The 11160-nt window shown below is 30.0% G+C and overlaps 1 protein-coding gene across 2 annotated transcripts; it reads left to right on the top strand.

Moving 5' to 3' along the window:
- Window positions 1-7510: 7510 nt before the first annotated feature.
- Window positions 7511-10321, top strand: LOC109861627 (elongation of very long chain fatty acids protein AAEL008004-like). 2 transcript variants are annotated; one of them, XM_020441351.1, is made up of 5 exons: window positions 7511-7632; window positions 8815-9086; window positions 9237-9376; window positions 9475-9539; window positions 9844-9931. In XM_020441351.1, exons 1-4 carry the CDS (start codon window positions 7587-7589, stop codon window positions 9512-9514), a joined length of 498 nt encoding a protein of 165 aa, XP_020296940.1. In that variant the 5' UTR covers window positions 7511-7586; the 3' UTR covers window positions 9515-9539; window positions 9844-9931. The 2 variants fall into 2 exon arrangements, with proteins under 2 accessions (XP_020296940.1, XP_020296939.1); XM_020441350.1 differs by having other exon boundaries at window positions 9237-9539; window positions 9844-10321.
- The last annotated feature ends 839 nt before the right edge of the window (window positions 10322-11160 follow it).

The raw sequence follows: 11160 nt of genomic DNA, 5'->3' as shown, positions 1-11160 counted from the left end.
AGAGAGAGAGAGAGAGAGAGAGAGAGAGAGAGAGAGAGAGAGAGAACCAAGAGGCACGGCAGTGGTTTGCGTTATTCGCGCCGGCAACACCTCCGATATAACTTNTTTTAATAAAGTGTTTCGAATCNTGGCACGACATAACTACAAATTATAAACTTTAAATTTATAATAAATTTATGAAAAAAGATTAATTCAGAAAACGGATAAAACAATTTTTTGCGCCGACAACACCTCCGATATAAGATGTTTTAATCAATTGTTCCGAACTTTTGGCACGAAATAACTACAAACTGTACGGAAAGGTGTGGCAAGACGAAGAGCAAGACAAGACGTAGTCTCTGTATTATATAATTGAAACGCACTAATCACAATCGAGCATATACTTTAGATGAGTCGCCATTGTCGCGATTGTCGCTAACAGTGATAAAGGAGCCAACGCGATATGTGGCTGAGTGATAAAGTTACACACAATTGATCATTTTTGACAAATTTCTTGTTATTTTTAAAGAGTCTTTCATCTGTGACAGTGGTATAAAATTATTTAAGTTCTTTTGTCCATACGTGTGCTTCTAAGACAAGTTAGCAAGCTAAAAGATAAGAATAATATTTTATATTTTTGTAAACAGTATGTAAGAAATTTGTTGATATAATTTTAGCGAGACAAAAAGAAGGAAGATGGGGTAACGAGCATTTTTTTATTATCCCATCTTGCCCCACATAGACGTATAAATAAAAATCTAAAGACCATGACACATAAAAGTACTTAAGACCGTAANACGTAGCCGTAAGGAAATTGACCAATCAGAAATTTACGTCCGAAAATGATGGCGACATAGTATACATTCTGATTGGTCAATTTTCTTACGGCTACGTTTGACCGTCGTAAGTAATTCTATGTGTGTGTGATGGCCTTATGTTCCAGGATGATAAGAAACTACAAACGAAAGACGGACTGGAAAAATTGGTCCAAAGAAACAACGCAAAACGGGGTTACTGCTGTTTTAGAAAATAAGATGGGTTANTATCAAAATGGGCTCGTTGCTCGTGTGCAAACATAGAAGACGATGATAAAGTTATACATGTGTGCCCCCGTTGTCAACCCAGTAAAAAAAAATANTGGATTTTATATCATTTGTTCAAAAGTACCTCATCTTGCTCACGAAGGTGCTCCGTCTTATTCCACCTGTGGGGCAAGATGGGACAAAAGAAACTTTTCTGAAGAATTAATTTTTTTGTATAACAAATTCTAAAAAGATGGTTTATTTATAGTTTAATAGAAAGACTAATTATCAAAGAATAAATAAAAAGTAAAGTTGTTTCGTTGATTATGAAAATTTGTTGTTTTATCTATCATTAAAGCTTATTTACCCCGTTTTGCCCCACCTTCTACTATACTTGCCGAAAGGAGGTCTGCTCAAAAACACCATGCTCGCGTCGCGCTGACGCTACGCAAGTCATTTCTCTGCGTGAAACAAAAACCAAAAATTTACATAATAAATCAAAGAAATTATATTGTTTAGTTAAGATTTTTAAAGGTTGTGAGTATAAGAATAAGTCTTCCGCCTGTAGAAATAATTTTCTTGCAACAAATCTTTTGCAGCTTTGCGAGCGCACCATTGGCACATTTAAAAATGGTCTACTAAAAACTGTTTTAGATTTTTTTTTGTATTATTTTAATTGTAGTTTTAGAAATACTTATATATACTAAACTATTTTTTGTATAAAACATTTTGTTAATGAATGTCTACCGAACANTGAAACTACATATTTTGAAACTTATAATTCTATACACACGTACATGTAATACAACCTAAATAAGATCGTTTTCCCCACTACAGACGTTTACATCGTGATATGTAATTATTATTGGTAAATATATAGAAAAGGTCACTCCCCTTCGATTTCAATGAGCTTGACATATGTTGTCAAGGACACCTTCCTGAGTAACAATCCGTATATTTTAGCCGTCGCTCTTTGTTAATAAAAAAGTTATAAACAATTGAAGTTTGAAAATTAAGTTTGCCAATTTTTGCTAGTAACTGAAAATTTGGAAACATTTACAATTTGTAATTATGTATGTATGTATGTATATGTTAGCGTTAAAGCCCGAGAATGTGTCAATCAGACTCAATAGGATAGAGTAGTATTAAAACAAGACTAATTCTTTCATGATCTTTTTGTCGGTGTTGTAAACGTGTAGGCAGGGGGGCTGCGCTCCTCTGCACCCCCTCTAAAATCTAACCTAACCCTAATCTAAACTTTTCTTTCTGCACTCCTCTTCGCAAAATTTTCACTCATTTCTATTGATATTGTAGTAACACAGGTTAGGTTAGGGTAGATTTTAGGGGGAGTGCAGGGGGGGCGCAGTTTTCTCTGCCTACACGTTTACAACATTAACATAAAAAACATGAAAGAATTAGGATGTGATCCCACGCACTGTTATTTTTTGCGTAACGCGTAACGCGTAATCAGAGATTACGTGTTTAATATAAAACATTTGCTTCGGATATTGATTAGTCAATTCTAAAATTGACGGGACTACGGGCTGTGACGCTACATATACATTTATATATACATATTATATATATATGTATATTTATGTATGTGTAAATATATATATATTTATATGTAGGTACATCACAATATAGCCTTGGTTTTCAAACTTCAATTGTTCATAACTTTTTTATTAACAACGAGCGACGGCGAAAATTTACGGATTGTTACTCAGGAAGGTGTCTTTGACAACATATGTCAAGCTCATTGAAATCGGAGGAGGGTGACCTTTTCTATATATTTACCATTTCTGCTAGTGGAGGAAATAGTGAAAAAGTAATTTTTTAAACATAAGTAAATTGATTAATTTTACAAAGCGAGCTGTGTTACGTCAAACAAACTATATTCAAAAGGAGACAACGTAAACTTTAAAGAAGAAAATTTTAAAGCCGTTAAAGTGGCAGTTAGGTTAGTGTTATTATAATTTAATAGTTTCTTCATATCTATAGTATCTTAATATAGTAAAATACTCATTGGTCATACATGTGTCATATACTTTTTTGACATTTTTATACATATTATACCTACATACGTGACACTTATTGAATATAAATCAGTATTAAACTGGACTATGGACGCAATTTTGATTCATAATTAATTACATGACTGTTGCAACTACCTACGTGGTATAATCAAGGACGGAATTAATTATGCGCAGACAACAATCGGTAAATATTCAGAAAAACAGAGCACCTTTGAAGGTCAATGAGTTTTTAACAAATTTTGTCATGGACTTTCCTGAACAACAATCTGCAACTTTAGCCGTCGCCCGTTGTTCGTTGAAAAAGTATAAACAAAAGAAATATCATAAATTAACTCTTACTTACACCGTGTACGGTTTGTTCGTGTTGTAAGCGTATAGGCAAAAGGGGCTGCGTCTCTCCGCAGCATCCCTTTCACGAAAAAATAAAGGCATATAACAACAATATCAATATGCACGGTTACACTCACTATACAGTAAATCACAAAGAAAATTTCGTAGATCTTCATACTAATTGTCAAACGCAAAACATCGAAAGATTTTGGAGAGATATGCGAAGTAATATTCCACGTTTCGGGACATCGGTAGAACATTAATTGTATTCTTAACTTGACACTTAATTGAATTCTTCATTTTTTCGTGTGGAGGGAGCAGGGGAAAAAGCCGTAGCTCCTTCTCCTGCGGTGGGGCACAGCCCCCCCTGCCTACACGCTTACAACACAAACAAAATGTACACGGTGTCGGAAAATAACAGTTTATCGACGCAACTTCTTTTGTTTATAATTTTTTAACAAACAACGAGCGACGGCTAAAAGTTGCAAATTGTTGTTCAGGAAGGTGTCCTTGACAACTTATGTTAAGGTCAGTGACCTCCAAAAGTGCTACGTTTTTCTGAATATTTACCCAACAATCTGGCTATATGCTTGATTTTTTTACTGATTGCGTAAAACCTAATCGTATAGTAATACGCAATTACATTAATTCTTTTCTTTAATAACATATTTATTAAAATCAATTTTTCTAATCTTTTTGTGCTTTCCTATCAGCTTGATTTGTATTTTAACTAAACAAATTAATATAAGTTTTTAATATAACACACACACTATAATTGCAATGTTTTTAACAAAACGATCTTGTATAATTTACCCGAAAAAGTTACCTTTTCACAAAAAATTAAAAAAAGCGCCAAGGACACGCGCAACTCGTATCTCTAAAAAGTATTATTATATTATTGTGCTACATAAAAACTCTTCCTCTACAAAATCTATTTTAGAAAAACAAATAACATCAATAAGCAGCGTTAAGTAAATTTTGCACATTTATACATTGTATTAAAATAAAATATTAGAAAACTATAAAATAGCTTTGCGTGGAAAGTCTTAAATTATGTCAAATTATACATCTAGAAACTTCGCTTTATGTAAAAAATCGAAAATTCCTATGGAATTATTTTCAAAATAAAAAATATTACATACAAGATAGAATACAAAAACACTTGTCGCGGCTGCACCGAAAGATATATTGAACTAAAATTCAGTTTGATATAATAACTACTCAATAGCTTTTTTTATTAAGCATATAATTATAAAGTATGTACTTTTTGAACTCTGTTTTGATAAAATAACATTATTTTTTTGACAAAAATCATCTAACGATAAGTCTCAAAAATATCAAAAATTACTTGAATGCTCTGTTGAATAATATGTAAATAATATATTATAATTATTGCTACACTTGAAGAGCTATGCTAATTGAGTTATTATGAAATTAAACTTCCATATGTGAAGTGAATAGCTCGCGTGTATGTGCTCTTTTCGGTGCAGCCGCGCCAAGGTGTTTTACATTAAATATGTTTTACTTTGAAATCAGTTCCATATGGATTTTTGATTTTTGGCCGCTTTTATATTATTTCAGTTTGTATTGTAACAATGTATACACATACAAGATTTCTTTGGCGCTACTTTCTGATATAATTCCTTTGTAGACTAGATTTTGTAGAGAAAATGTTTCTAGGTAGTATAATAATATAGTAATAATTTTTTCTAGAGTTACATGTGGCGCGTGTACTTGTGCCTATTTTTATCTTTTTTTTAAAAATTAAGAATGTCACTCTCCTTGTAAAATTTATTACAAATATTCATTTTGTGTATGTTTACTAAATTGCTTTAACTAACTTTACCGTTTAATTAAGTATTGTATATATATACATATTATTTTCTGAATTACATAAAATGTAAGTTTGAAAATGATGATTAGACTTGTTAACACGTTTATCTGGATTCTTCTCTTTTGAGAAAAAAATCCGTAGAAATCTGTTATCAATGATTCAATGTTTCTGAATTGCATCGTATTGTCTATAGTATCACGTGAGATGGAAATAGAATGATATAAAAATGTAGTTGTATACTATTATAATGAAGTAATTAATAATTATACATATTTTGGGTGGACAATTACTGCCAAGTGTATGCAAATCTAAATACTAGTAGTACTAATTTATTTACTTTAATTATATTATATACATTTCTTCAACAATAAAGAAAAAAATACATACTAATATGTGATTTTAAAGCGTTGACATGAGATGTATAAAAATACATCATGCTAAAACGTATAACATCATGCTAAAACGGCTCTTATGACCTTATTCATATTTTCTTAGTTCAAAATTATATATATAAAGTTTTTTTAATTGGCGTTATTACTGTGTTATTATTATAATATATATTATGTCTTTTGTAGAATATATATAAATTTTGTAGATACATTTGTAGTAGTTAGGGGAAAACTGGCATAAAAAAGCCAGGTTTTGAAAGAGCCATTTTCAATTATTCGGCAGTTTCTGAACAAATCTCACAAAAGTTTTAATTTTTTATATAGCAACACTAGACGTGTGTCATTTACAAACATTTGACAAATTATTCAAAATAAATAGCGCCTGTGCATCGCATTAAAGATTTTGTCATTGAAAAGTAAATTTTTGGGTTTTATTTCTTCGTTTTTTAACATTTTTGTGTAAAGAAATAATATAAAAATTATTATATTACGATTTTACATATGTATTTAGTCTTCTAAGTATGTAAATATTTCTCATTTATAGCGTTAATTTGATAGGGTATTTTGAGATTATAATTTTTAAGAGGAAAAGTTTCGAAAGAGCCGGCTACCAAACAATCAAAAAATCATCTTAATAAAGCATCTTGCTCTGACAGTGAATGTAACGATGATTTGTCTTCAGATTCTGACAAAATATTATCAAAAACAAAAAAAAAACTAGAAAAAGAATCTAATAATAATTGTATAATGTGCACTAAACGTTATAAAAAGAGTAAGCAAATATGGTTTCAGCGTAAACTTTATTCTGATTGGACATATAGAAAATGTAGGTAAAAAAAGATGCTAAATTATTTTTGTCTAAATTGCTACTAAAGATACCTAAGAAATTAAGTTTTTTTTTCAATTCTAAGTTTAAAAGTTGTTTTGAAAGTTTGATTAAAGTAAGAGTTACTTAGATTTAAGTAAAAAATATATAAATTTACGTTGATGGTTTTGTTAATATTGAAGAGATTGTTATGAAACTAGTTTTAGCATTTTGGTTAACAATTGTTTGTCACAATTATATTAATGTTTTGTTAACAATTGTATTAATGTCTATTAATAATTTCTTTATTATTTCGTTTATAAACAGTTAAAGATTCTTGTTATAAGAAGTCGCGGCTTTTTCATAACATTCGATGGCTCTTTCAATACCATTATGTTATGAAAGAGCCGAATTTTACTTTTCTTTTAAGTGAAAATATGTTTATTAAGATTGTTAGTTTTTTTTTGTTTATTAATTAACACAAAGAAATAAGTAAACTACACATTGAAACAACAAATATTAAGTTTGATTGCTTTTTAAATAGTTTTTTTGGCTCCATATTAAAACTGGCTCTTTCATGCCACTCTACCCCTATATATTACTTCTTTTGTAAAAAAGACTTTGTGGATATTTTGTAGTTTATTATAATGTATTTAGTATATTATAATTATAATAAAAACAAAAGTTTACTTTGTGTTATTTTTTGATATCACTTTTTTTGTAAACCCGATTTTGTAAAGAAATAATTGTTTGTAGGTTACAATACAGAGAAAAATAATTGTTTGTAGCATTAGATCAAGTTGTAATTTATTATTTGAAAACAATACGTGTATTGCGTATACTTGGCGCCTGTTTTTTTTTTTTTAAAAGTTTTCGAGATATCACACATTTTGTATTTTGTAATATTAGTGGAAAATTTTTTTCTCGCCGGCATTCCGTATATACCACTGCAGCGATAAAACAATACAAGTGTTTCACACAGTTGGTGTTTGGCTGGTAATCGAAAATTATTATATAAATGACTTATGTTACAAAGTTCAAATAATTTGCATTCATTACTTATACGACTGCAAAGTGTAACGAAAGTGAAACTCGCGGCAGTACGGATCCGTCTCTCAATTCGTAAATACTTCCTTTCAACTTTTAGATACTTCGAAAATTGTTTGTATATTGTGAACAGAAAATCACATAATGAGTGGTAGCAGTGTTTATGATTATCTTATGATTGACTTAGCAGGTAAATATTTCTCATTAATTGCTTCAATTTGTTTTTTTATATACATAGTACTCTCTAAATTTTTAATTTGCATATAAATGCTGATGCCTTTACTTTGGACACGTACTATGTAAAAAATTTTTCTAAGTTATATATTCTCAGAGGGTTGCTTGAAGTTATTAAAAATAAACAGTGCTCGGTGTCTTGATAAAAAATAAAATATGTAAGTGTGCGTACATAAGTTTTTATTCGCTCAAATCAATCAGTGTAAAGTAACTATTTGCTACAAAAATAATGAACACTCAGTTGGAAGTAATTTTTGACGGTATTTAACTATTTTTGGTGTTATAAAAAACGCGTCTTGACACAATGCTTTTTTAACAAAACTTTTTGTGCTACACATTTTTATTATAGAAGAATCGTGTTTGTATATTACCACAAAATGTGTAATATCTTAAAAAACTTATCTTTTCAAAAAAAGATACGAACAGGCACCAAGTACACACACAACACGCATTGTATTTAAATAAAAACTCTTCATTCAAACTGGTTTTTATTTATACAATTGAGATTAAAATGAAAGTGACTAGTTTGACGTTTTTGAAATATTGTTCCGTGGAAATCTCTTCTCTTCTCAAATATCTGAATTTCACGTATTTAGAGACACAGTGTGCTCCCATGTTCGAGCGTGATTTCGTTGCGCGTGAACTTTGCGCGAGGCACTGCCGTGTCTTGGCACTGTCTTTTGATATTTATTAAATTAGTATTTGTTTAGTATACAATTTAATGTATATATGTATATCAAAATGTTTAATCTTTACGAGTTAAATGCTCATTGAGACATTTGTACTATAACTTACAGTTTACGAGCTACATGCTGGGTGTTCGTGTAATTATATAAATATAGTTTAAAAAGATCTACTGGCCGAGATGTCTTTTTTGGAATAAAGGTTTTACTTTCCAAAAAAAGATGAAGTGAATATTTCACATATTCGTGATGCAAATATTATTTAAATTTTCGAATTTAATACTTTACTTCGAATGTTGATGTGTATTAAATTATACGATTTTGAGAAATTTTAAAACTTATTTATAATCTCACAAACACCTAATATGTAAATAAAAAGCGTAAGTCTTAGTTTGTTTAATGAGTGTTGCATACAAAAATTTGTTTTAAATTTTGTAATGCAATTTTATTTTTAGATCCGTTCACGCGTAATTGGGCGTTAGTAGAAACACCATTCCCAGCAATAATTATAACCTTTGCTTACTTGTATTTTGTACTTTACGCCGGACCAAGTTACATGAAGAATCGACAATCATTTAATTTGAGGATCTTTATATTATTTTATAACGTATTTCAAATTCTTGCTAATGCGTGGCTGGTGCACAGTTATATATCTTTTGGCTGGTTTACTACATATAGCCTAAAATGTAGTAATAATAATAATCTGACAAGTATAAATGGTTTTAAGGTATGTTTTTCTGTTAAGTAGTAATAAAATTATATTGCTGAACTACAAAACGTAACACATATTTGTCTGTAAAAACAATGTACTTTCTACATTTCTTATTCACACTTTAAACATGTAATAATTAATATTTTTCAAATTTGTGCATTTCAGCTAATAACTATTACATGGTGGCTATTCATATTAAAACTAAGTGATTATATCGAAACGTGTATATTTGTTTTACGGAAAAAACAGAACCAAGTGTCTTCTTTGCATGTATATCATCATGTGTCTAATGTCTTATTTGGATGGTATTTCCTTAAATATATAGCGGACCCCAAAGCAACTTTTGTGTGCTTAGTTAATTGTTTTATACATGTTATTATGTATATATATTACTTCATTGCAGCATGGAGCACAACTATGCAACAAAAAGTATCTGTTTTTAAACCATATATTACGAAATTACAAATGGTAAGTTCTACATTATATATAAGTTTGTAAAGTATGTGTATATTACGCATGTATCATATAAAACAAAGTTCGTACATTATATTTTACAAATGAACTTCATACACCATAATAGTGTTACGAACTGTTCACTTAATTAGACGAATTTAATTAATTATAACTTCCTATAATAAATGTATACACAACAACAATATATTTTGAAAGTATAATCTTTAGATAATATAAAGTATTTGTATAATATATCATTATAAAAAAAAAAAAAAAAAATGTGTTATTATTAATATAGTTTCTATTCTCAACATTATAGACGCAGTTTGTTGCGCTGATATGCTATGGACTACAGGCTTTTCTAGATCCAGAATGCAAAGGACTACAACGAGAAAAAGAAATTGTATTCGTATTCCTTTTGAATTTGCTACTATTTCTATACTTATTTTATGACTTTTATAAAAAGTCATATGGCACAAAACAGAAACAGAAAACTGCAAAACACGAAGAATAAAATTTATGTATAATATGTATAATTATAGTCACAGACCAATCACGTGAATCTTTATTATTCGTTATCTGATTTTGTACTTTGGTTTTGGGTTTAGTATTAAATTTGTATTTTATTTCGTTCGTAATTTTCAGTTTCCGTTTGTTATAGTTAGTTTTCTTTTGTTTTTTTGTGAGTATTATTGATCTTGTGATATTTTCTGTGATATATTTTGTCTTTTTAATAGTTTGTGAAGGTGCTCTTAGAGATATCCAGAGTGTGTAAGAAATATTTTATTCATAGAATAAAAGCAATAAAGTATATGGAATCTTTTTATTGTCGATTTCTTTATATCTTCCGATAACTGTTCTCTACATAAAGATATACAAAAAAATATACATCATTTTTTAGATAAAGTTATCGAGAACTTATCTGCAAGTGGAAAAATTAAGTCTTATTCGTACGTAATATAATACAACAAATTAGTTACCTAGCCAAGAATTCTACATGCGTCAAATAAATTTTGTGGTAGGCGATATATTGGTTTTTCTAGAATATCACACGATCTTATTGGTATTCACGCGATTCCGAATTTGAATTCGACAAATAACAACGGCAAACGACGATCTCTAAATATTTGTGTATTTCTTCATCCTAATTAACCGGCAACCGACACGACCTTGACAATCTTTCCGACGTTGATCACATGCACGAAAGCATAAAATCAAACACTTAGGTTTTTGTAGAACTGTTTTCGCCAGCGTTTAGTCACAATGATTTACTTTGCTTGTTTCAACACAGATTATCCGACTTAATCAAACGACACGACGATGACAACGATAAAAAACGGCACGAGAGCAACCTTCCGGCGTCCACATGGTACGCCGTTCCACAGGAAAGTGCCACGCCTCAATCAAGCGGCGGAAAATCAGTTGTTGTTGTCTTTTTGTGAATACTCCAGAATATTCTTAATCCATGTAATTGCAAGAGTACCACGCAGAGATGCCAGTTCGCGGATTCTTGCAGCATTCAGCAGCAGGTGAAAAAAAAGAAGAGAAGTGTAATATATGATGAGAGAGAGAGAGAGCAAGAGAGAAAGATTGATAGATAGCTTTTATTTTTAACGCGCCCTGGGACAAGTCCTTT

This window comes from Pseudomyrmex gracilis, unplaced genomic scaffold (genome assembly GCF_002006095.1).
Source record: "Pseudomyrmex gracilis isolate BER0280 unplaced genomic scaffold, ASM200609v1 scaffold_892, whole genome shotgun sequence".
Lineage (NCBI taxonomy): Eukaryota > Metazoa > Arthropoda > Insecta > Hymenoptera > Formicidae > Pseudomyrmex > Pseudomyrmex gracilis.
The sequence above is the reverse complement of the archived record's forward strand: the minus strand, read 5'-3'. Positions and strand labels throughout refer to the sequence as shown.

What these genes read in the sequence shown, in the direction of transcription:
- LOC109861627 (XM_020441350.1), top strand. Translation starts at nt 7,587, where the DNA reads ATGAGTGGTAGCAGTGTTTATGATTATCTTATGATTGACTTAGCAG. An exon ending in TCTTATGATTGACTTAGCAG is followed by an intron (nt 7,633 to 8,814) that starts GTAAATATTTCT and finishes TTTTATTTTTAG; the next exon opens with ATCCGTTCACGCGTAATTGG. An exon ending in CAAGTATAAATGGTTTTAAG is followed by an intron (nt 9,087 to 9,236) that starts GTATGTTTTTCT and finishes TGTGCATTTCAG; the next exon opens with CTAATAACTATTACATGGTG.